The 25,671-nt window shown below is 37.1% G+C and overlaps 1 protein-coding gene across 19 annotated transcripts in view; it reads right to left on the bottom strand.

Moving 5' to 3' along the window:
• Positions 1-25,671, bottom strand: part of LOC6564512 (disks large 1 tumor suppressor protein) — a 41,383-nt gene that overhangs the window by 13,292 nt on the left and 2,420 nt on the right. For 10 of the 19 annotated variants that reach the window (XM_043216238.1, XM_043216240.1, XM_043216239.1 and 7 more), the window contains exons 1-8: positions 21,010-21,784; positions 20,605-20,736; positions 16,678-16,802; positions 15,681-15,839; positions 9,025-9,222; positions 2,957-2,980; positions 1,989-2,585; positions 1,670-1,913 (exon numbers count right to left, since the gene is read on the bottom strand). In XM_043216238.1, coding sequence (XP_043072173.1) covers positions 1,670-1,913; positions 1,989-2,585; positions 2,957-2,980; positions 9,025-9,222; positions 15,681-15,839; positions 16,678-16,802; positions 20,605-20,736; positions 21,010-21,769 — 2,239 coding nt within the window. In that variant the 5' untranslated portion in view covers positions 21,770-21,784. Of the gene's footprint in view, positions 1-1,669; positions 1,914-1,988; positions 2,586-2,956; positions 2,981-6,096; positions 6,396-9,024; positions 9,223-9,420; positions 9,742-15,680; positions 15,840-16,677; positions 16,803-20,604; positions 20,737-21,009; positions 21,787-23,518; positions 24,209-25,671 lie in introns of those variants that run through there. The other 9 variants (XM_043216244.1, XM_043216247.1, XM_032738447.2 and 6 more) reach the window with 9 other exon arrangements.

Below are 25,671 nucleotides of genomic sequence, written 5' to 3'. Positions count from 1 at the left end.
ACAGACATGGACTAAAGTATAATTAAAAGTGATGCATGCATGTTGAAATATATATAATGTTAGGCAGGCTACAATTGCATTTGTCGTGTCAAATGATTCGATTTGGATTTGGATTTGGAATGGACTGCCAGCCAGGGGAGGCGGCCAGCCAGTGTTCCAAAATTACTGTTATAACAAACAACACACTAAAAACTAGCAGCTTAGCAAGCAAACACGCACAAGCAAAAAGCCTGTGGAGATCTATCCTCTGTACAGATAGATCGCCGAAGCTCATTTGTCATGTAGAGTGAGAGAGATCGAGCTAATCACGACTATGATAGAAAGAGATATACATATGTCCAAGTGTTAGAGAGAGAAGGAAAGTTATAGGAGCAAATAGATGAGCAGCAGTTAGTAGTGAGATCCCTGTCTAAATTCAGAAACTGCCTCCAAACTCATTTTTTATACTATATATATATAAATATATATACAAAGTTATAGATATATATGTGTACCGTTGCGAAAAAAAAAAATATTAACATTACTCTCACAGGAAATGTTTTCAAGTGTGTCCTTTTTAAGGAACTTGTGAATACGTTTTTAGAAGTAGAAGAAGACTCTTAAGAAGACAAAATAAAGTGAGAAAGTTATTTAAATTGAATTCAAATTAGAATAATACATTTTTGACAAAGAAAACAAATTAACACAAAAACAAAACAATTTTTTAAATGTGTTCTTATAATTAAGGAAACTAGAAATAACGGTTCTATTTCTATAAAGTGCGAAAGTGGTGATAATATATTTACTAGATCTAGAATCTATTAAAAACCAACTTAATTTAATTAAAAAAATTGCCAGAATCGTGGTGCTATTATTTTTTTCGCAACTGTATATATATTTATATCTATATATCTATCTATATATATATATATATATATTTAGGTGTGTGTGTTTATGCAATGCTAATTTCGTTATGATCATTCGAGGACTTTTTTAGCTGCTGAATGATATAATAGGACTCGGTTTTGAGATGCAATAGAGAAGAGATGGGGTTAATACGAGGAGTGTGATTAGTTGAAGATTGATTTGAATTCACAACAAATGATTCGCTTACGCCTTGGCAAGGTTGATTGGGATCGGCTGAGCTCTGCGCTGCTAGCAGCCATCGCAGGCATTGCAAGCTTGGCATTAAAAGCTATAGCAGAGGCAGAGACGGAGGCGGAGGCTGGGGCGGAGGCGGAGGCTGGGGCGGAGGCTGAGGCGGGTGGTGTTGGTGTTTGGGCAGTTGCAACTAAGCTGCTGCTGTTGTTATTGTAGTTGTTGATTTTGCTGTTGCTGTTGTTGCTGCTGTTGTTGCTGCTGCTGTTGTTGCTGCTGCTGTTGTTGCTGCTGTTGTTGTTGTTATTATTATTGTTAAGATTGTTGTTGTTGTTGCTGCTACTGCTGTTGCCGCCGCCGCTGCTGCTACTGCTGCCGTTGTTACTGACTGTGGTGGCAACAGCAGCAGCATGTTGCTGTAAGTTGTTTGGGCCTAAATTGGTGTTGGTGGTGTTGTTGGTGTCATTGGTGAAAATGATGTTGTTGGTGGTGTTGGTAATGGTTGTGTGGATTGTGGAATTGATGATGGCTGATGGCTCTGGGACTGATGCGGCTAAATCAACAACTGACTGCCCAACATTGTTAAGCGCACCTGCAGATTCCGAATTCACTTGTTGCTGCTGCTGCTGCTGTTGCTGCTGCTGTTGCCATGTGGCAGCCAATTGGGTTTGTGACTGGGAGTGCGACTGCGTCTGCTGGCCAAGTTGAACGGCCGACTGTGATGCACTGCTGGTTAAATGCTGTGTTTTGCCAACAATAAGCGTCACCTTGTCGGTTATCGACTTGAGCGTGCCCACAGCCAATTCGTGCGTCACATTCTCCAAATTCTTTTCACCCTGTTTGTGCAAAGCGAGAGAGAGAAAGTGGTTAAGTGTTTTCAGTTTATAGATGAAGGAAGGAGGACAACTCACGGCACTGGTGCGAACCGCAATCAGCTTGTCACCGATGGAGAGCCGACCATCGACTTGAGCAGCTCCGCCGTCCATGAGCTTTGTCACATAGATGCCATTGTCGCCGGGTATATGCTGATTACCGATGCCACCGGCAATCGAGAAGCCCAATCCTTTGCCACCCTTGACCAAATCAATTTCGATCACCTTTGGACCCGTTCCCGTTCCAGTTCCCGTTCCGGTGCCCGTTGTTGCCGTTCCACTTGCGCTATCATGCACATCGACTGATGGAGCTGCTGTTGTGGGCGTTGCACTGCTCGCTGTACGTTTTCGCTTCACATGCAGCTTGACAATGTTGCCAGCCCGCTTCAATGCATCCACAGCGGACGCATGGGGCACATCCACAACGGATACATCATTGACAGACACAATAATATCGTTAATGCTCAAGCGTCCATCGGCGGCAGCAGCACCGCCCGGTATCAGTTTCGTTATATATATGGATGTGTCGGTGCCAATGTGCGGATTATCGGTGCCACCAGCAATCGAGAAGCCCAAGCCAGAGTTGCCACGCTCCAGCTGAATGTCCTCATAATACCAGCTATCATCGCCGTTTACCTGAAACATTCAAACGTTGAAAAACACGCATTAGAAACCCATTTTGACTATTTCTATCAACTATTTTAGATATCAAATGTTTTAGTTGATGTTTGTTGGCAATGCGAGATATCACAAAACAAGGACAAGAACAAGGACAAGCGACCAAAAACAATGATGATTAACAATCAGTTAATATTATTATTATTATTATTGATGTATGTATGATATGTATGTATGGTTTTATCCACCTGTTTAGTTCATAAGTAGGCGATCAAATTGAATTTGTTGAACAGACAGAAAGAGATCATATATATATATATATATAGATATATATATATATATCTCTATCTCACACACAAAACACAGAGTTGCATTTGAGCGCTGCTTACCTTCGTCGAGGATGCCTTGTGTAGCTGAAAATCATTGGCCCAAAGAGAGAAAACTTAAAATTGTGAGTAAATCGACGAATTTATGTGCCAAATAAGATATTGCTTAACTTTATGAAACAGTCTTAAAATATATACGAAGGCCTACTTGGCAGATCAACCAAAAAGAGCTATATATGTTTTTACAATAATTATAAATAAAAATACCACTTTTATTGTTGGAATTGTTTATCATCATGAGATTGAATCGCTTAATGCTCTTTGGGATTCAGCTAAACAAGTGTTATTATATATAATATATATAAATATATGGCAAATATTTATTCGATACACATGTTCTTTGCATGTGGAACACATGTTGCACATCTAAGTACAAGATTCAACAGATTCAAATTTATAAACAAGAAAAGCCGCAAAATTAAAAAATAAATTAAACTTGTAGAACGGATCTATGAAAGGAAAATGTTTTCTTCAGATTTCCACGTAGAGTTCTCCTATTTTTCAACTGCTGAGTAATTTAATCGAATATCAGAAAATGTTTTGGTCATTTTAGTTTAGGAAATATTTGCCATGAACCAACACAATTTCAAAACGAAATCAAAACATATAATCTATATGTATGTATGTATATATATATATATATATATATATATGTATATATATATGTGTGTGTACACATACACGCTGGCTGCCACACCCAATAAACAACAATCTATAGAAATTGTCATCAATGAATGGAAACATTAAGCAACAACATTCGGCTGTGTGTATGTGTGTGTGAGTATTGCAACGTTTTCACATACACGCGTCCAATTGATTAGCAACTGAGTGTAAATGAATTCATTAAGCTCGCACACACACACACACACACACACACACACACACAAATTGCAAGCCGAATGCAAAACTTGAAGCATCGTTTTATGAGCTGCATTCGAATTATTGCTTATTAAACTTTGACTTTAGCCGGTTCAATATGTCAAGTGTGTGTGTGTGTGTTATGTGTGAGACACTTTGATGTATCTTTCGCCCGAAGGTCGCTTAATTGTTAATACTAACAACTAACAACAACGATAACCGCAAAAGGTATTTTCAATTGTTGTGGTTTTGGTTTTAGTCACAAATTGTAACGGCAAACACACACACACACACATGTAGATTGGCAACATAGTTGTCGACATATCATATCAGAGTGTTGACCAACTTATCTTATCAGTAAGAATTATATGAAGAATATTCTGACAATGGTCCTGCTGCTTGGAATTCGTATTGGAATTGGAATTCGAATTGGGTGAATTACGACATACACACACACACACGCACACACTCACACGCATTGTTGTCGTTTATTTACTTGGCGGAAGCTCGTACAAGGCAGCGCCAACACTTGCCAACATACTATGAGTAAACACACACACACACACACACATAATTTATTATTGTGTACCCTTGAAATGCTCTGCTTTAGATACTAATTATCTACACTGGGCAAAAGTTACGCAGAAAATATTCAATTGTGATAAAAGATTTTCTTAAAAATTAATTTAAAGTGAATATATTTTGATTAATTTCACGTACAAATTGAAGAATTGTACGTGTTTCTCAATGAATTATTTGTGTTTTATTGCAAATGCAGAAAACGTTTACTCCGCTACTCATTGACTCACATATGTATATATAGATATATATACATACACACATACGCATGTAAGAAGTTTGTATGCAAGTCTGTCTGTGCAAGGCAAAATTTGCCACCAAATGCAGAATGAGAACGAATGTTTTTTGTTGTTGTTTTGGGGTGTGGTGGATTAAATGCTCTTCTTTTTCAGCTCGCCTCCTCTCTCTCTTTCTCTCTCGCTCGCAGTGAGTGACGATGGATGATGCGGCGACGGCGTTTGACGATGAGCCAAAACTGCATGCACACACACAGACACACGCATACAAACAATGGCAACAATGCCATATATATGTGTATATACAGTTGTATTATATACGTTCGCGAAACTAAATAAATCGACACCTGCACACAATGCACACACACACACGCACACGAAGAAAGACGTGTCTTGCTTGTTAAATGAGTAGGCAATAATATCCACTTTTTTTTTTATTTTGTTGTTGCTGATTTCTTTTTGTTTTTGATAACCCAAGGAAATCAATTGTATACAAATCGAATAATTTTTATGAATTCAATCGTTTATGTATACATATAAAAGAGTTGCTTAAATATTTCAATAATATCTGTGGACAATGTAGGAAATGATGTCCGTTTTATCGAACGCACACTATAAGCAAACACATTCATCAATCAACCATCCCCATACAGAGAGAGTGAGGAGAGCAGCAAGCAAAGCTTTTCAGACAAGCAGCGAGATCTATTTTGAGCAAATTGGACCTGCTAAAAACGAGCGAGGGAGATAGAGAGTAAAGAGAGAGCAGCTAAAGTAAAGAGCACTGTTTACACGCACACGCACACGACACACAACACACAGAGACGCACACGCATGCATGCAAAAATATGCATAGTACAGAGAGAGGGAGAGGGTGTTTTACAATGCACGTTCACACTCACAAGCATAGACTGCAGCTGCGTATGCGTGTGTATGTGTGTATTTACGTTTACTGCGTATGTGCAATCGTTTGTTGTGTTGAGGTAGAAATTGGGCTGCGCATGCGTAAATTCATTTACTAAAACTCATACACGCAAATTCACTACACAATGCAATGCAAACCGAACTGTTGTTGTTGTTCCATTTATGCTTCTCCGAATGTGTGGCGGAATTTAAAAATAACCCATGGAATCATCATTGAGATATATATATAAAAAGAGCAGATGCGAAATCTTCGCTGGCTGCCAAAAGCGGATATTGCATAAATCGAATTCGGTTGGTGGGAAAGGAGGAAGGGGGAGGGGGACAGATTTATATTTATCGATACCCATGTAAAAGCTGCTGCTACTACACAAAATTTAACTGTCAATTAATCGAACGGTTCTAATCTGTTCTAACCCGATACAATCGATAATTCGTATGAAATTTATATATTTGCATGCATTTAAATCTAACTGTCAATTTATCCAACTGTTCTAATTTGCATGGAAATCTGTAACTGGGAGTTAAACACTTTTTTTTGTATTTCTTTACCGAATCCAAATTAAATAGTGATGAGACTTTCTTAATGAAGCCACCGCTGCTGCCGCCGCCGCCGCTACCGCTGCCACCATCCTGTCGCTTCTTTTTGCGTGTGGTCATATTAGTATTATTAATATAATTATTATCACAACGCGCGGCTCTTTTCTCTTAGCGGTTCACGTAACGTAACGTAACGGAACGTAACGTAGCACGACACAATCACAAATCACGACCGGTTGCCGGTTGCAGTTGGCGTAAACGTTTACGCAATTTGTTATTGTTGTTGTTGATACGTTTCAACAAATTGTTATAAATTTCTCTTCTGTTTATTCTTTATTTGTTTGTTTTTAATTTAAAAGTAATACACAGCACACACACACTTGTGCACAGATATGCCGCGTGTCTCACGCGCCGCCTACGCTAACAAGTGTCATCCACAACAACAACAAAAAATGAAAATAAATAATAACTAATTTTATTTGTAAGCACAACACAAAAAAAAGCGGCGCGTTGCCAACGTGAGCAAGTTCGAACTACAACTATCGCCCAAGCTTGCTGCGGACGGTTTGCTGTTCAACGGTTTCTGTTCCCTCAGCGTGAGAGAATCTTCTAATACACACACACATATATATATATATATATATATTTATATATATATATATGTACACACACACATTTGTAAATTCACGTATAAGTTATGCTTTCCAAATTACATACCAACACACACACAAGTATTTTCTTCACTTATTGTTTGCCACAGAGAACAGCGAAAAAAAAAACAAAAACAAGAAACGCTAAACGCTAAACACGCTCTCTCGCTCTCGTTCTCTGTGTCAACGCCGACTACTATTTTGGTATTTTTTGCGCTACGCCTTGCATGTGTATAACCTACATATATATGTGTGTGTACGTGTATGCGTCTGTGTATATACATAGATACATGTGCTAGAGTATATGTGCGATTCGAACGAATGTAAAAAGGCACAAAATTTCGAAACATTAACGTTATTCGAACTGTTTTGGTATGTTCTACGTATGCATGTACATTTGTATTGTATACAAAAAAAACAACAAAAAAATTTTAGATTTCATGCACATTTTGTTTGTGGTATTTTTTTTTAGTTCACTTGAATGTGTGAAACACACACATTTTCACTAGCCGCTTGCATTGATTTGGCCAAATGGGGTTCGTTCGCTCGTTCGCCCGTTCGTTTGTTGCAGATTTTCACAGACCGTTCAAATATATATATATATATATACATATATAATTTGTTGGGTGCGTTTACGCCGCAATTATGCGATGCCTGCCTATTTTGCCGTGTTGTGTTGTTGGCATTTTTCTAGCGAGTCAGCGACTGACGATTACTGCCAAGCCCATAAGCACAACACAACACAACCGACTGTCCATCACTAGCGTGTACGCAAAACAGAAACCTATCGTTGCGATGTTTTGGTATGCGTAACCGGTTATATTACCGCTTATATATATTTATACGGTCTCGGGGCTGGCAACACCGTACACAGTTATAGTTCTGAATTCTTTAAATTCCTTGACTCTATATTCAATCGGTGCTGTCCTAATCAATTCGCGATAATTATGTATTTAAATTTACATACGATTGCACATTGACACGCACGACTTATGATTTTTTACATTTTTATCTTGGGAGTGACGCTTGCGCTTGGTTTACTAGCGACGGAACTTAGGATCGATAGCCTTAAGCCTACCTATCGATGCTGCTGTAGCGATACTATCGATCGCAATCATCAGTGTTGGCTTATGCCGGGTGGGACTAGATCAGAGTTGATTCTAAGCCAGCCGCGCAACTTTGAAATCCCCATTATATAAAAAAAAACAAGTTTCAATAACACAAAATTACTCTCAAAATAGAGTTCAGTTACAATCAATTACATATTCACAATTAAGTGACAAAAGCAACAAAGGAAAAAGTTCAAAGGAATATCCAAAAACGAGGAGTTAGCTTTCTCCACATTTTTCTCTACTTCAGAAATAATATCAATTTTCTAAATAGTTAACTAGCCTAAATAGAAAATCCTGCAACTAAAAGTCTTTCAGCAAAAATAAATTGCGAGTAGTGGTGACAATAAATATATATACAAACCATATAAATTGCAAATAAAACAATTAAAATAAAATACAATAAAATATATGTATTATGATTCATTTGTCGTTTTAATGTCTTTCACAAAACATAAGTGCTTTATATCATTTAATATTACAATCTAAATAAAAACAAAGACATGCCTAAATTAAAGATGATCGAATGTAAACAAGCTAACAATAAAGACAACGTTTGAAATATAAAATAATATAAATATATATATATATATATACATATATATATTTAGATAAATGTGTATGATTTTTTTGTGGATTACATGAGATTTAATTAGCTTAATGACAAATTTTTGTTTTGATTAAAAACAGCGTGATTAATATTTGAATATGTATGTATAAAGAAACGGTGCTAAAAAAAAACAGTGGGCATTATGAACACTGGCAACAACAAAAAACGGAAAACGATAACTGCAAATACTGTGAAAAAAAGAGAAAAATAAAAATGGTACAACAAGAGTTCGAGCGGAAACGGAAACAAGCGGCATTCGCAGCCATTTCATTTCAAATGAAGCGCCAAATTAAGCTGACCGATTACCAACACAGCCAAACAATTTGCAGAGATTATGGAAATCCGGTTCTTATTATTATTATTATTATTGCTATTATTATTTGTTTTTTTTTTCTTTCGCTTTCTTAAGCATGTTGGAATGTTCGGGCAACAACTTGGAACAACTGGCGGGTGACTTTTTTGTGCTTTCCTTTTTTGGTTTTTGTTTTTGTTTTGTTTTGTTTCGATTCGAGTATTAGTTTGACATGATTTCGAGCAAAAATATGATTCAATTTCAATTGCAGCCACTTACAATCTGCTGAGTCCCGCTTCTAGTTGCTGTCGACTGCTGTTGTTGTTGTTGTTGCAACTGTTGAACCACTTGTTGCTGCTGCTGCTGTTGTTGTTGCTGGGGCGAGCGAGCGTTGCGCACTTGTTGCACTGCGGCATCTTCTGTGGCAGTGGCATCTTTGGCATTCTCACAATCGGACTCGATGCGCATGCGTTGGTTCTGCGAATAAGATTTGTATATATGTTTATATAATTTATAGAAATTTATCAAATGCATTTCAATTTTCAGTTGTGATTCCAAAATTCCACTTGATTCTGAAATTGACAACTTAATACAAAAGATTTTTGAGCAATGTTCTGTTAAATCCAGTTCTGGCATAAAATGGAACGCATAACATAATAACATTTGACTGCTTACATTGGAACAACAGCAGACATAACTGCCAGCATCGACGTCGGCGTCGACGTCACCGTCGCCGTTACCATTGACATACTGCTGCTCTTTGCCTCTCTTCTCGCGCACACGAGATTTATGCTGTTGTTGCTGCGACTGCAACTGCTGCGCCTGCTGCGACTGTTGCGTCTGTTGCGAGTGCTGCTGTGACGACGACGACGGCGCTGTTAACTGACGTCGACGTCGACGCATTCGCACCGGGGATCGAGAGCCAACATAATTGGAGAAACGTCGTCGCGAATGCCGCACTATCGATACCCAATCGATCATTTTGTACCACGTACTATGTTTATTTTTGTTTTTGTTTTAGTTGCAGTTTAAGTTTTCTTTTTTTACTACATTAATTCACAGTTGCCACTTGCGGAAAACGTTTTGCAACACAAATAAAAAAATACATATATATATATATATATATATATAAATAAATAAAGCATTTTCGATGTGCGATGTACCAAAAGTGGAAGAAGTCGTTCCATCAGCCAGTGCATAAGAAATGTACCACTTTTGGTACAATTGTACCAACGTACAATTGACAAACACACAGGCAGACAGACAACAGACAGACTTTTTTCTATGTGTTTGTGTTATGCACAGTTATTCTACGCATCTCACAAGCAAATGTAGCAACAAGTTTCGTATACTTCTACACCTCCCACCACCCACTTTTCTTTGTGTGTGTGCGTAAGCTGAATTGAAGTAAATACGCATGCATGTAAATTCATATATGTATGGATACACACACACACACACAAAATGCATTTTATCCTTTAACCGTTATTTCGGTTGTTTTCAATTTTGTTGTTACGTATGCGCGATATATTTTTTTCATATTCGCCTACAGACACACACATAAATATATATGTACATGTATATGTATAAGTATATATTTATGTACACATGTTGAGGCAGACAAGAAAACATCAATTCAATTCTGTTTGGCAACTAAACACAGCCGTGTGTATGTATGTGAGTGTGAGTGAGTATGTGTATATGTAATTACAGCTATTTGCATATGTATGTAATATTTTAGGATTTATTCGAGTAGACTCCTCGCATTAATTAATTCGTAGAATTCTTTTTCTTTTATTTTAAATGAATGCTGATTTGAAGGCAGACAATGTTTGAATTTTAGTGTGAGAAGTAAGCGTGAATTTCTTCTTAACATTTCTTTATCTTTTCAGCAAATATCTATCTATTCCACAAGAACACGCAGATAAATTTATCACACTCAATATTCACTTGCTTCAAATGCACTTGATTCTCTTTAATTCTGTTTTCACTGCTCAATTTTAACTAGAAACTAACAGCTAAGAGTTGCAGAGTGGAGAGTGATGACTGGAGAGTGGAAAGTGATGAGGAAGATCCGCTAGATCAGTGCTGATCGCTTAGCCGTTTTCAAGGCTGACGAGCACATCTGTTTTTATGGGATCTCCTTTCAGCTGTTTGATGCATTTTTACACAAGTTTGTCATCAATGTATCTTATGGACACATATTTGCTGCCTATATTTAAAGCTGAATCTTGCGTCAACGCACAGAACATGAAAACAGAAAACAAATAACAAAAAAAAAACAAACAAAAAAAAACCAGTGAAAATTCGGAAATCACAAAATAAAAAGCCGCGTTTCTTAGCGCTTCAATCGAATGTGCGCGAAAAACTGGCCCAAAGATAACAAAGACGGCAGCGACGACGGACGGCAGTGAAGCAACTTGCCAAAACAAAAAATAAAACAATAAAAAAATGAGAGAAACATATACATATATATAAATATATATATAGAGAAAAAAAATTGTTGTTTCTTTAACAAGTTGCCCAATGCCAACGAAGAAAAGCTGAATGAAAAGCCCAAAAGCGAGTGAGTTAATATATATTTATATTTATATATATGTATATATATATATATCTGCATCTGTATCTGTAGTCTGCAAATGTCTGTCTACAACTGTCTGTATGAAAACATCGGAATATTTGGTGAAAACACTGCCAAGACGTATACGTAATATACAGTCAGTAAATACAATAAGCAGACATACAGTAAATATATATTTATACATATATATATATATATATATATATATATATATATAGATACACATCTTACAGGTGAAACAACATTGGCCAGATCTCAAAGCAGATTCTTATGTAAATATATATTGATGTATTGAAGCGGAGACTGCAACATGTTGTTAATTAGCAGGTGGCACAGCTCCAAATTGTTGTTTTTCTTCTTTTATTATGTACAACACACAACATTGATGTCCAACAGCTGTTTGCCACATGTACACACACATATACATACATACATATATATATATATTAATATTCATATATTAATATCCAGCTAAGGATTTGCAGTGAGCGATTGCAAGTATATTTGATATAAATGTGTATTTTATGCGAAAATAAAATAGAAAAAAACGAAAATATAAGTATAAATTAAAAGAAAAAGCCGAACCCAAAGCAACTTTAAATTTGCCGGGCGTTTTTTTTTTTTTGCACACGATGGCTGGGAACTGTTGGCCAAGACTTGAAGACGTCAAAAGACGTCAACGCAGCGACAGTTGACGGATAAACGAAACTTGTGCGACTCGACACGTCGACGGCGCTGCTGTTACTGCCACACACGCCACACGCCACACGGCACGCGCAACGCAGAGGAAAGGCAAGTCTGTTTTTTTTTTGGAGTGGGCGTGGCTATTGACCAGCTTGAGCATTCCCGATGCCTTGGACTAGTTAAATACATTAAACGCGCTAAGCATGCCGCTTGAACTCAAATTGATGATGATTTCTTACACAAATTTGATAAGCACTTCTACGAGTGTGTGAGTGAGTGTGTGTTATCACTGCTTAATCAGGTCATAAGCAAATATCCCACACACACTCACACATTTGCATACACACACACACAGACACACACACATTGAGCACGCTTCGAACTTACGTTGAATTATTACGTTTTACGTTAGGGCTAACGTACTACGCATGTCAGGCAGCAATATTCTATATACGTCCGTTGCCTCGTACAATAATAACAAAAGCCCGGCGTCGGCGCAGGACAAAACGACGAGCGGCGGACTTGTTTGTGAAACCACCGCCCCCACCCCCACCCTCACCCTCTCCCCCTTCCCGCCACCTACACCAACCGAAACAAGCGAACCAACTCCACACCCCCGCCCCCACCCATCCCTCACCACTATCCGCACCCACCTTTCCATCATTCCACCATTCCAGCATGACAACGAAAATTGCCATGTTATGGCACTTAAGAACATGTTCCCGTTTTCCTACACTGACTGGGTCAACACAAATCATGTTGAAAATACAAAACAGACGCTAACAATTCTTAGTCCTTATCAATTTCAACAGCGTGTGGGTGTGTATGTGTGTGTGTGTGTGGGTGAATGTGAATAACTTACGGTTGCCTAGCTACACACACACACAGACACACAGCCAAACAAGCCTAATTGATAGAGCAGCAAGAAACAGAGAAAGAGAGTGAGAGAGGGAGAGAGAGAGAGCGAGAGGTGTGAGAGAGTGCGAGTGCGAGTGCGAGAGGTGACCCTTAAAGCAGAGGTGAGAAAAGCAATCATGGCTTCTATTACAGTTAAAAAGGCTGTGAAATTGACCCGCCTCAAACGTGTTTGACACTTGCCTAGTTGCCCACTTCCTGACAAGAACTTTTTCTGTTGCTGTTTTTGCTTGCTTCGTCGCCTGCACGCAGCATTAAACTGATTTCAATTTTTACGGTCTTGCGCTCACGCAAGCCAAAACAAAAAATAATAAATAAACAACAACAAATTAATAGCATAAATATGTGCATAAAAACATATGCAGACATACACACACACATATATATATATATATATATATATATAGCGTCAAAGAAAAGGAACTCAATTGAAAAGCGACAACACCTTGCTGTAATCGCTGTAATCTCAGCAAGCGATTCTCGACAGCATGTGACACATGTGTGTGTGTGTGTGTGTGTGTGGCACGTTGTCTTCGAGTTGCACCACAAATTTTGATTATGCCCCCAACAATTTAACATTCTAAATGACTAAATGAATCCATTCCTGATTAGCATCGGCAGTCGAGTCGAGTCGATTTATAGCCTGATTCCATTAACATTCTCACATTTTCCCATAGGCAACATTCAACATTCGTTACGTATGCTGGGAGTTTGTAGAAATTCGCTCCGATTCTGATGATTTATCGAATGATTATGGCAATAACAACAGTCACAAGGAAAACGCTTCGAATAACGAATAATAAATCATATTTTAGCTTAAAGATGAGCAAAGCGGAGATCGGTTAAGAAACACCCAATTTGTTAGCCAAAACGTTTATAAATATTGAAAGCAACCCCGATTTCTATAAATTCGCAAATATATTGCTAAATGTATGTCTGGTTATCTCTAAATCGAGCTCTATCGACTATATAATTCTTACTCGTTGGTTCCTGTTTTGTAAGTCTTTCCTTTCATACACACATCTCATTTCCAAAACGAAATTTGAATAGACTGTAGAATCTTTAAGAAAACAGGCCAAAACAAAAATAAAATATTTCGAGGGGATCACTCAGATTTTGAAAATTCCAATTAGATGCCTCATAAAAACTAAATTTTTGATGTATAAATATAATATACATTTTGTTTTGCTTCAAAATATACATAGAACTAACTGTAATTAAATTAAAAATAAACTTTTAGCTAGTCACCAGTGCTATATTCAACTCATACTGGTAGTATACAGGTTTAGTCTATGTATTTGTAATAAATAATAATAATAATAAGAGAAACACTAAGCCGGATACACAATACATACCCAGTATTGTATAGATAAACAAAAGGTTCGTTTTTATCAATTTGGAACTTAATAGCTATATTCTTGGTATTGGTTATGCTCCTGCACCCGTTCCTGTTCCTGCTGCTGCTACTCCTCCTACTCGAACTATGATGTATATTCATATTGAGCACACATTAATTTATAAGTCAATTGGCGCCAATATGCCCCGTCAGAGATGGTATCCGTGATAAGTCATCAGTCAACAGTCATCGCTCATCGCCCCTCATCACTCATCAGTAATCAGTCATAAGTCAGACTTCAACTTTTAGTTTAGCCAGCCTCAAGTTGGGCCAATTGCATAGATAGTCATCATCATTGGCAGACAGCGAGACGCGGTCACTGAACTCCAGTAAATCAGAGCGATTAGTTTGGTAATCTCCTACCACAATTACCAATGATGTCTGTCAATGCCCCGCATCCGAAACCCAGTTAACGACTTAACCCACCAAACAGTGGTAAAAAGTAAAAAGACTTCAATTTTATATTGTGAGAGTAAAATGTATAAATGGGTATTAGAAATGTATGTTTTTGAAACAGGCAAAAGATGACATCCGCAATGGAACGACGAGCTAAGTTGATTTAACCATGTTCATCAATCTGGCTCACTATTGGAACTAGAAACTTTAAGGCCTATGTAACAAATCGATAAATATCGATATAGTATCACCAATTTTTCAGCTAATCTTTGTGTACATAAATATGCTCTCATATACGAGAATAATAATAATAATAATAACATTTTACATTTCAAGAAACTGTCCTGATCCCTCCAAAATTGAATTATCGCAGATATCACTTGAATTACGGCAAATGTTTACGATTTAATAACCGTAATGATTTTAGGCGGATGACAAACTCATCAGATATGCGCATTAGTATGTTTATAATGAACATCGGACAACTATATCATAAAGCTACCATCGGAATCGGTTGCTCTTCTAAGTTTATAGTGCATTTTAGATGCCATTCTTCTTATTGGCAATAAAATAAATCAACGCTATATATATATATATATATATATATATATATAAGTATATTAAGGTAAATCGAACAAAAAATTGATATATCTTTAGAAGCGAACATATTTTATCCAATAGAAGACTTATAAAAAGAGTTTCAAGCAGAAAGGCGGAAAGACGAAAATATATTTTGATCATGAATGAATTCAGATTCTGGATGGATCTGCACAAAACTTATAAATCCGGCAACGATTGCTATACAATTATTATAGGGATTATATAGTTTCGAGAGATTTGTCATTTGGATGTCATTAATAGTTAGTTAGGTTACGCACACATATGTAGATAGATAGCATATTGATAGGTGTTGTATGACAGTGAAACAAAACAAAGAAAGTGATAATGAATTAATGTGCTTACCAAAATCTCTTCCAATTCATTTTTAAACGTTCTGCTCAAAGCCTCGGCATGCGCGGCCGCGTTCAAGTTTTGATTAAGATTTGAACTTGGATTGGGATTTGTGGCATCGTTGTTAAACTCATAGGCGCAATTGCGATTAAGATTGGAAGTTTTTATAAACTGCATAGTAGGTTAAGTAAATAGAAGATATAATATATATGTATATATGTATATATATATATATATATTCGTATATATGTAGAAGGAAAGAGAGTAGCATGAGAAAGAGTGTTAGATATATGTATGTTGATAGAGAGTATCTGTTATATATTTATATATGTATATATATGTGTTTTTAAAGAAACTAAAAGAGAAAACGTAGAATATAATAGAGCAGGCATTATATGAGGAGAGAGTAAACTGCATGTAGTAGGTATGTAAATGATGCAATGATGTGACAATGAACCTAGAACGAAATTACAAATTTGATTAACGTGCCTCGGCAAGATTGAGGTTAGACACGCGACTTTCTTTCTTCGTCTTTTTGGGATACAAAACATAAAACAACAATACAAAATAAATAAATTATTGGACTAAGTGCTACGAGTGCTAAATTTTCGCACGCATATGCACAAATACATATATACATAATCTATATATTAACACAAATTGCACGCTAGAGCTGCAAAATAATCAATAGCATCTTTCAGTTCTCTTCTACACACACACACACACACATATATATATATATATATATATATATATATGTATATATATATATATAAATATATAAATATATGTATGTGCATGTATTAGAGAACAGAGTCGTTAGGGCTATTCGTTGTTTTGCAACACTGTTCAGTAGTTACAGTTATACGCTACGAGCTATGTCTCTCAGTCTATTTAACTATGCACAAAACAGTTATTACACACATACATACATACATGTGCATGTGTACATATGCATATATGTATGCATCGCTGTATATCTATGCTCGACTCTTTTCTCTCTACTTACATCGGCTATCTTTGTGACCTGTCCATCCTTCTCCCACTTGGTAGCAATTTGCAATGTCTCGGCGGTCTTTTGTTGTATACTCTTTGAGTCGTCCAGTAACGTTAATTCATAGAATTCCTGTATATCTGCAATTGAATACAGGCAAACCAAACTGGTATTAGTAAATGTTTTCATTTTTGTAATCCACTTTGTGTGTATTCAACAGTTGATTTTTAATTTACCGTTGATATGTTCAGTTATCGAGGAGGGAAGAAAGAGAAGTATTTTCATTGTTTTTTTTGTGATTACGATGTTATCATTAATACAACTAAATATGTACAGTGTCTCACAGTTTAAAAGACGCAGTGCCTAGCAAAAAATTTAAAGTGCTATAAAGTTTAAACAAAGAAACAAACGCAAAATGTTTAAATGCCAATTTGTTTTATGTTATATCACGTTTGAAAAATTAACTTTAGTTTTTATTAAAATATTAATTAATTAATTAAAATTAGTCAAAAACTGAAAATTTGTCTAAAATACATGTCACAGTTAATTTGGCGCAGTCTTAGAAAAGTAACATATTTGGCGTATAAAAACTTAAATAAGGATGTTAATACTTAGTATGATACCCTTTAGCCTTAATAACTTCCCTTAACCTATTATTCATGGAGGATACCAGCTTCCGGGTCGTTTCTGGACTGATTTTGCTCCACTCATCCAGCAGAGCATTTTTGAGATCGGATTTGTGATTCCTGATGTTATTTTCCAGCAGAGCCCACAAATTTTAAATAACATTTAAGTCTGGAGACTGGGCCTGTGGAATTATCATGTGGGGGCAGTTCCAGATATGCCAGGACTGTACTAATTCAGACTTATGCTTGGCTTTTGTCCTGGTCGTTGTCGTGGTAGAACCGGAAAGTACGTCGGATTCCTAGCTTCTTGGCACTTTGGAGTAAATTTTCTTTTAATATATTGAAATACACACTCTTGTCCATTGTTGGTTCAATAAACACCAAATTCCCGACGCCGGCTGCCGAGATACATGCCCATACCATGACACTTGGATTCAGCTCAGTATTGGGCTGTCGCCACACATAATTCCGTCCGTCCGAGCCAAAAATGTTGAATTTGGACTCATCTGCAAATATGACTGTGTCCCAGAACTCCAAATCCTTGTCCAAGTGGGTTTTGGCGAACGTCATCCTAGTCCCTTTATTTTTTGCGCTTATAAAGGGCTTCTTCCGTGGTACTCGGGCATTAAAGTCATCTTTGCGCAGAACCCGGCGCACAGTTTCCACACTGCACTTTTTCCCCATTTCATCCTCCATCTGTGGAGTCAGTTTTGGAGCCGATAGCTTGGCGTTTTCCCTTATTTTCCTGATGATCCTCCGCTCTTCCTGTTCGGTGAAAATCTTGTTTGGTGCATTTCTGCCCTTGTCCTCTATCCGATTTTCGTCGACGAAGCGCCGAATGATGTTGAATACAGTTGTGGTGCTTAGATTTACCATTTTAGCTATTTGGCGATATGAATATCCAATCTGGAAGTGTTCCAGGATGAGATTTCGTTGCTCAATGGTAGTCCGTTTGTCCATAGTCCTTGTTGGCTGGTGGCACCCGAGATGCAGGATAAAACTAAACTGACTACGAAGGATTGGTCTATTTATACCGAAAATAATCAACATGACGTAAAAAATCCGGGTTTTATGGCACCCAGGTGTCCATAACGCCCCTGAACCAAATTCGCTGTGACCATAAATTAAGGTACTTTTTTACATAACCCGGCCCAGCCGGCGGGAAAACCCCAGTTTATTGGGATCATATATTCATTATGGTGGTTAATATATGTACCTGCCATCGCTCTTTGGAATTTTTGAAAAATATTGAATAATTTGTTTATGACAGGCAATTAAATTTTTGGTTAGACACTGCGTCTTTTAAACTGTGAGACACTGTATATTAAATCTACACCAGCTGAACGAAAAAGTAATGTTATCAAAGGTGTATTTATTAAATTTGCATTTGCCAATTTGCATGCCAAGCATGCAAATCGATCTGTTCGAAAATCAATTTGCAAATGGAAAACATGAGACGGGAAATGACTTGAAATCCAACCATGATTTGGATGGTTGCAGAAATAACATAATGAACCACTTGAATGGCATGTAAAAAGTTATTTGGGTCAATCTTTTAGTTCTGGCTGTGACACATTCACAATTTGAATTCAATGCGCTCGTTCAATTTCCTGTTAAATGTCTCCGTCTCTCCGCGAGGCAGACAATGTTTACGCCCATCAACATTCAAAACATAAACATGCCATATATGTTATATATATGTATATAAGTTGCAACGGGCGTATTGCTTATGCAACGTTTGCCACTTGAAGTAATGTATATCAATGGATCCGATTCGCCTGCGAGCCTCCTCATATTTTGCTTGACTCAGCTGGATAGCCAGAGAACTGTGCTCAGCATTTGGGAACTTGATAAGAATGCGAACCATGCCATGACTGGAAATGGTTTCTTAGTTCTCAGAATAGTCTGCCAATGCAGACCAGGATAATGTTTACAAAATAATATGGAGCAAGGCAAAGTAATCATTGAAATGAGGTATGCAGTTGCCAGTGATCAAGTTAGACCGGTTGGTGACAATAAGGTCGCCACACATAGGCCATCCCTGGCTCTTTGTGATACCGTATGGGATCTCACTTCATTTCTGTGGCACTTGTGGCATTTATACAATTCTGGTCGGTGCCATATTCTCTAACTGTGATAAACTTGATAGAAAGTGATTTCCCAGTGTAGCGAGTCTTTTTCTGACCAGTGCAGGGCAGAAGCAGAAGACGTGATTTGGAGACTCTACCTCCTCTGGCCGGTTATAGCACGACTTACTGCGTAGCAATTTGTGCGACTTAGACTACTGTGTTTGTTATTCAAATTGGGCCAGGTTAAACGTGCTAAACGATCGCAGTTGGCATTTTGCCATTTGTCATTTGACCTGATTTTAAGCTTACTGGTAGCCAGAAGCATAAATATACCTTATCCTTATCTGTGAGGTGAACAGGGGCAATAGAGTGCCTTTTCTAGCTAGCAAATCAGTTACACAGTTGCATTTTATAATCGTAATTATCAAATTAGGCTAACAACATGCTGCTTAGCCAACTCGTGCAGAGATTTGACGACAGTTTATTTGGCTAATAGATTTGATTGGCTGCTTTAAACCTTTTTAGTGCTTCTCTTAAGGCCAATGCTTTCAGGAGACTGAAGAATAGCTGAATGTTAAGCTGTGCAGAGTAAATGCGTCCTCCAACGCGATTTTCAAGCCGTCTGTGTAGAACGTTAGGGTTGCCAATGGCCCGGGTATACCGTGAGTCCATTCCTCCGTCAGGGGGAAGTACGTACGGGAGAATGTATCGAGTTGTACTATTGACACACAGCTGTCCATTTTTGTGGGAATCTTTACATTTGCCAGAAGAATAAATGCATGGCCTATCTTCTGAGTATTCCATACTAAGGAATCTCTCAGTCTTATGGCTCAAAGTGGATTTAAGAGGATTGGTCTAATGATTGATAAGTACAACGATCGGATAATCTAAAGGGACATAATCCATTTAAGTTCAATGGCTTTCCTGCAAGTGTATAAAGCAACTGTTGCGTTCTTTACCCGTAGCTGGGTATGGCGCTTCCAGTCTAGTTTCCTGTCCAGTTTCAGTCCTACGAAGTTGGCACTGTTAGTGAACTGGACAACAATAACATCCGGTTGGAAAAACTGAATAATTTAAAGTAGTTTGATTCTAGACTCTAGAGAGAATTGAATTGAATTAACTTTGACTCTAGTGAGAATAATATTGAGTTTTAATTGATTTTGACTCCATACTCCAAGAGATATATACTTGAAACTGTTTTGATTTTTAATGATATCAAAGGAGAGGTAGAATCGAGCAATACTCACCTAGTAGCGCTTGGAATAGGCGCGACTTAAAAATGCGGATGACCCGTTCGATTGCAATACGCAGGGCACGATCCTGTGGCTCCGACAGACGTGCGTGATAATCCTCGAGCAACTCGAGGGCTCGGTGAGCTTCTGCAATGCAAAGTGAAGAGATGCATTAATGAATATTGCATCAGATTATAATTAAATACAGCAAGAATATAACAACAGAAAAGCCAAACAAACAAACAGAAATATGAACGACTCAAATACAAATTCTTTTTCTAGTCTAATTCAAGATTTTATAAAGAAATTTAATGAGGATTGGACTTCTTATTCTAATTGGGATTAAATACATATCTATCGCTGTATCTGTCTCTCTCTCTCTCTCAGCTATCTCTTTCTTGGTTTATCTATATGGCTCACTTTGTTTCTCAATGAAACGTTGACCCGTTGTCAAGTCCTCGCCAGCAATGGGACCTCCTTTTGGCTGCGCCGGAGTTTGGAGCCGCTGGCTCTGCTCCTGCTCCTGCTCTTGTTGTTGCTCACGCTCAAAAGCCTCCATCGAGGTGCAAAAGCGGCTCAGCTCAATGCGTAGACTCTCCGAGCTGCTGGATGTGGTCTGGCCGCCCACAATTGGCAGTGCTTGTGCCCCAAACTCATCGCGTGAGACATCATCACTCTCCGACTTGTCAAAATAGCCCGACTCGACATCGGGAGTGCGCTGTTCCGCCGCCGATGATAGCATATGACCATATTCGAGCAGATCCTGTGCCGAATAGAAGCACTCAACGGATTCGCGAACACTCTCTCTGTACTTGGCAACCACCAACGGCTGCTGGATGGGCATGGGCTCATCGCAGACCACCAACTGCTCTCCAGTTGTGCCGTTTGCCAAATCGACATCAATTTGCTGCTGCGGCTGTTGTATTTCTATGGCTTCCGTTTGTGTCAATTGCACCAGCAATTGGTCGTTCTCGGTGTACGATTGCACTTGTTCCGCATCGGGTAATTGCCTAATTGGTTCGCTCACATTTGAATTGTTATCAATGTCTTCGTCCACTGGCGATGAGTTCAAATCGTCGTCATCATCATCGTCGTCGGGATAGCTCTTATCATCGCTGCTGAGCAGCTCCTCATTGGGATCGCTGCTCTTCTCCCTATCCGAATCGGTATCTGAGCTCATCCTTTGGCCAACTAACGACGATAGGCAGCAGCACTTGCACTTGCGTCCACTTGCGGAGACGGCGTCACACTGCTCTATTATAGAGAAACCCATCCACAAACCCATCCACAAACCCATCCACACGCACACACACACACACATACACAACCCAACTAGTTCAATAAATCAATAAAGATTGACTTAAAAACGAAAATAAAATAAAAAGCTAAAAGCAAAATTAGTGTTCGCCTTCCCCAGCCACTACTATCATTGTTTTAGCTCTCTGTGTTTCAGCTTTTAGTGTTTCTGTTTCTGTTTCTGGTTCTGCTTTTAGACGTGGCAGGCATTTATGAATCTTTGGGGTCAGCGCACAGCTAACCTGGATGACATTGCCATAAAGTCGCCGGGCAGTGTTTTTGCAAACGAAACTGATTACATATTTATATCTATATTAATATCTACGAAAGTTTGTGTGAGTGTGTGTGTGTGTGATATATTATGCATCTACGTTGCGCTCAAAATAATACTACTACTAAATTACCACATGCATTTTAAATATGTAAAACATATACTACAATATCTATATAATATAACATGTTGTCGCATTGTTTTTCCAACAATTAAAATAATCCACATCCACATAACACACTCCTCCATCTTGCAACTAGTTGATTATCTCTGATTATTGCATTTCTAAAAATAGATATCGGCCTTTTAGCAATACAACATTGTTACTATTGTTAATAGTTCACTTCTTGTTTGGAATATTTTCAAATAAGCAGATATATTAATACTCAACGAACTGCAAATAAATCAGCTCAGCTTGCGTTCTTTACGATATTTTAGATACAGCACAAAAAGTAGAGAGCAGATAGTAGAGAATTTGAAAGGGGTTATATTATTTTGACCGCAGCTGTACATACATATGTAAGCAGCATTTATATCTGTGGCGTCTTTTGCTTATGCTGACCTTCATTTCTTGCCCGTTTCAAAAGTTTGGCAGCGGCTGCATTTTTTCTATTTATTTTTATTATTAGTTTTATTTTTCTCTACTTATGGGTCTATTTATTGTGCTCAGATTTGGTGCAATGGACATGCCACTGGCTGTGATTGTGACAGCTGTAAATACATACATTTATCTGCATATGTATGTCTCGATGCATATATTGACGGGGATTATTTGAAATCGGTTTGTCAAACCGGCACAATCATTTTTACAATAAAAAGCTTGAAAAAATATATCTGTTTTGATTCCGATACGGTCTTTTCAGGACAAATATAATCAGTTCCGGTATTTAGGTTTTAAAAAAATGTTTAATTTGGGTTCTGATTACAATTCCGATTCAAATTTGAATCGTGGGGTTTCCATTTAAATTCCGCTTTGCCACACTGTTTTAAATCTCTTTCTTTACTATCAGATATGTCGGATTAACGAACTACAAATAACAATGTTATGGAAGTTTTGAAATCTAGAAATAAGATTGCGGAAATCGAACAGTTATTATTACAAATTAAAAGGCAAGGATATTTTGGAGTTGTGCAAATGTTTGTACGGACAGAACGATGCCTATAACCTGTAACATATTTCCTTAATCAGTTAAGAAAGCCGAGTCAATGAGAATTATCTTATCAATTGATGACAATTATATATTATATATATACATTTGTTGTATTTTTTTTTTTTTTTTTAATTTGAATGCAAATGAATTAAAGAAAAATCCAACTAAGTTAATAAAGTAAATTCCTAGATAGACATCAAAAATAGCTTACCTTGCTTTTTCACTGGCATTTTGTAGATGTTTTTGTTGTTGTTATTATTAGTTTGGGTTGTTGCTGCAGTTGTTGTTGTTGTTGTTACTATTGCTTCAGCTACGCTTGTGTATTTAAATGTCGTTAAACTGTATATATCACTGTATATTTATAGGGTTTGTAACTGTTATAACGGTTATACGAGTACTCTGTATATGTGTATGTGTTAATGTATGTACTATGTACTTTTTATATGCATGTCTTTGTCGCTGTAACTCAATACACACTGTATATTTATTATATTCTTGTTTATTTCTCGTTATTTGTATTTTGTTATTTTCTTTTGATTTGTTCAGAAACATACATATATATATATACATACATATATATATATATATATGTATTTAGATGGTTTGTATAAGTATGAAGTGCACTCAATTTACTGTTTATTTTGTATTTATTTATTTATTTATGATTATATTTTGGCGTATGCAATTCGTCTTTGATTTCTGTCGGCAGTTGTCGTTTACATTGAATTCTCCAAATAGGATTTCAACGTCACTAAACATTTAACTTATTCACTATGATTGACACATGTTTTCGCATGTGTATTTGTTAATTCTAGGCACACATGAGCACATTACGAATCGAATCGATTTCATTTTATTTTTAATGTTTGATTCAAACTGAAAGTCGCTGCAGACGGCACATCTGAAAAACAAAAACACCAAAAAAAAAACAGAAAAAAATAAAACAAAAAATAATAAGAATCGAAATCAATTAAATATTTCTTATTGTTATTCTATTGATTTATTAACACATACATAATTAATATATATACACTCACGCGCTTAATTACATTGACACCAAATTTTGTATGAAATCGTATTCGGAGACCAGAAACGAGTCAAATATTAAATAAGAACCAAAAATTGTGCTTTCGAAATTTGTGTCGCCCAAAATGTTTGTAGCTATCTGTGCGGCTATTGTCTGATTCCTGGTATCTGCCGTCTACTGTCCGATGTGGCGGCTATATGTACATGTATGTATATATACATATATATATATGCATATGTGTGCGTATGTGCGCCTCTTTTTGCGCTATTTCAGCAAATTCTCTTCGGTTTTAGTTCTTTTGCGCTCGCACATACTATATATATATATATATTTATATACATATATATATATATATATATATATATATATATATATATATGAATATATGCAAACATGTATGTAATTGTGTGAAAAAATGTTAATATGTGGGCAGGCAGATATCAAAGAAAATGTATTTCTTAAATGCGTCTAGTTTTAAAATATTTTAAATTTACATACAAACGTACGCAGTAAAGCGAAAGAGGCGAACAATAACTGATTGGCTCACGCGTGTCTGAGCAATGCAGGAATAAATACAGCACTACCTACTCCTGCTTAGGAACCCGCGCCTCCAACACCACACAATACCCAACTGAGAATACGAAAAAGAGAGACAGAGAAAGAGAGAGAGCGAGAGAAAAAAAGAGAAGGAGAGGAAGAGCAAGTCCCTAGCAGGCAGTGTTGTCAAGTTCCATTCAAAATCTCAACTGTATGAAGCAGAAAAATAGATATTCTAACCACAAACAAATTGTTAATGTTTGTATTGCATTACTTTCGAAACACATTTGTTTTACAAATTTAATATTTACAGTACTTCAAATCAGCAGAAAATAATTCGATATTGACAACACTGTTTTAAGAGCGGCATGCTCGAAGCATTCGGTCTCTCACTCGCTCGTTAGACTGCGTTTCTTTTCATTTGCGTATGAATATGGGATCGTTTTTGAAACAGCAGCAGGAGCACTCTACTAACTTAACTGGACTCTGATTGTAAAATTACTGATATATATATTTAAATCATCAAAACGGATCACTTCAATTAAGAATTTGGTTTATCGATATAAATATCGTAGACATGCCTAAAGGTAGGCTACGGATGCAACGAATCTGACGACAATCGAATTGTAGAACTGCCTAACTTACGTATATACATAATGATTATATCCATTGACTTTTTGTTTTAATAATAACACCTATTTCGAACTGTATGTAGGTATGTATATATTGTATGTACTTATTTATATTCATGGTTCACTTTACCCAGCAGCACTTGGCAAATTAAACGTGCGCCTTTTCCC

The sequence above is a fragment of the Drosophila grimshawi genome, unplaced genomic scaffold, assembly GCF_018153295.1.
Source record: "Drosophila grimshawi isolate 15287-2541.00 unplaced genomic scaffold, ASM1815329v1 contig_848, whole genome shotgun sequence".
In the NCBI taxonomy this organism is placed as follows: domain Eukaryota; kingdom Metazoa; phylum Arthropoda; class Insecta; order Diptera; family Drosophilidae; genus Drosophila; species Drosophila grimshawi.
The sequence above is the reverse complement of the archived record's forward strand: the minus strand, read 5'-3'. Positions and strand labels throughout refer to the sequence as shown.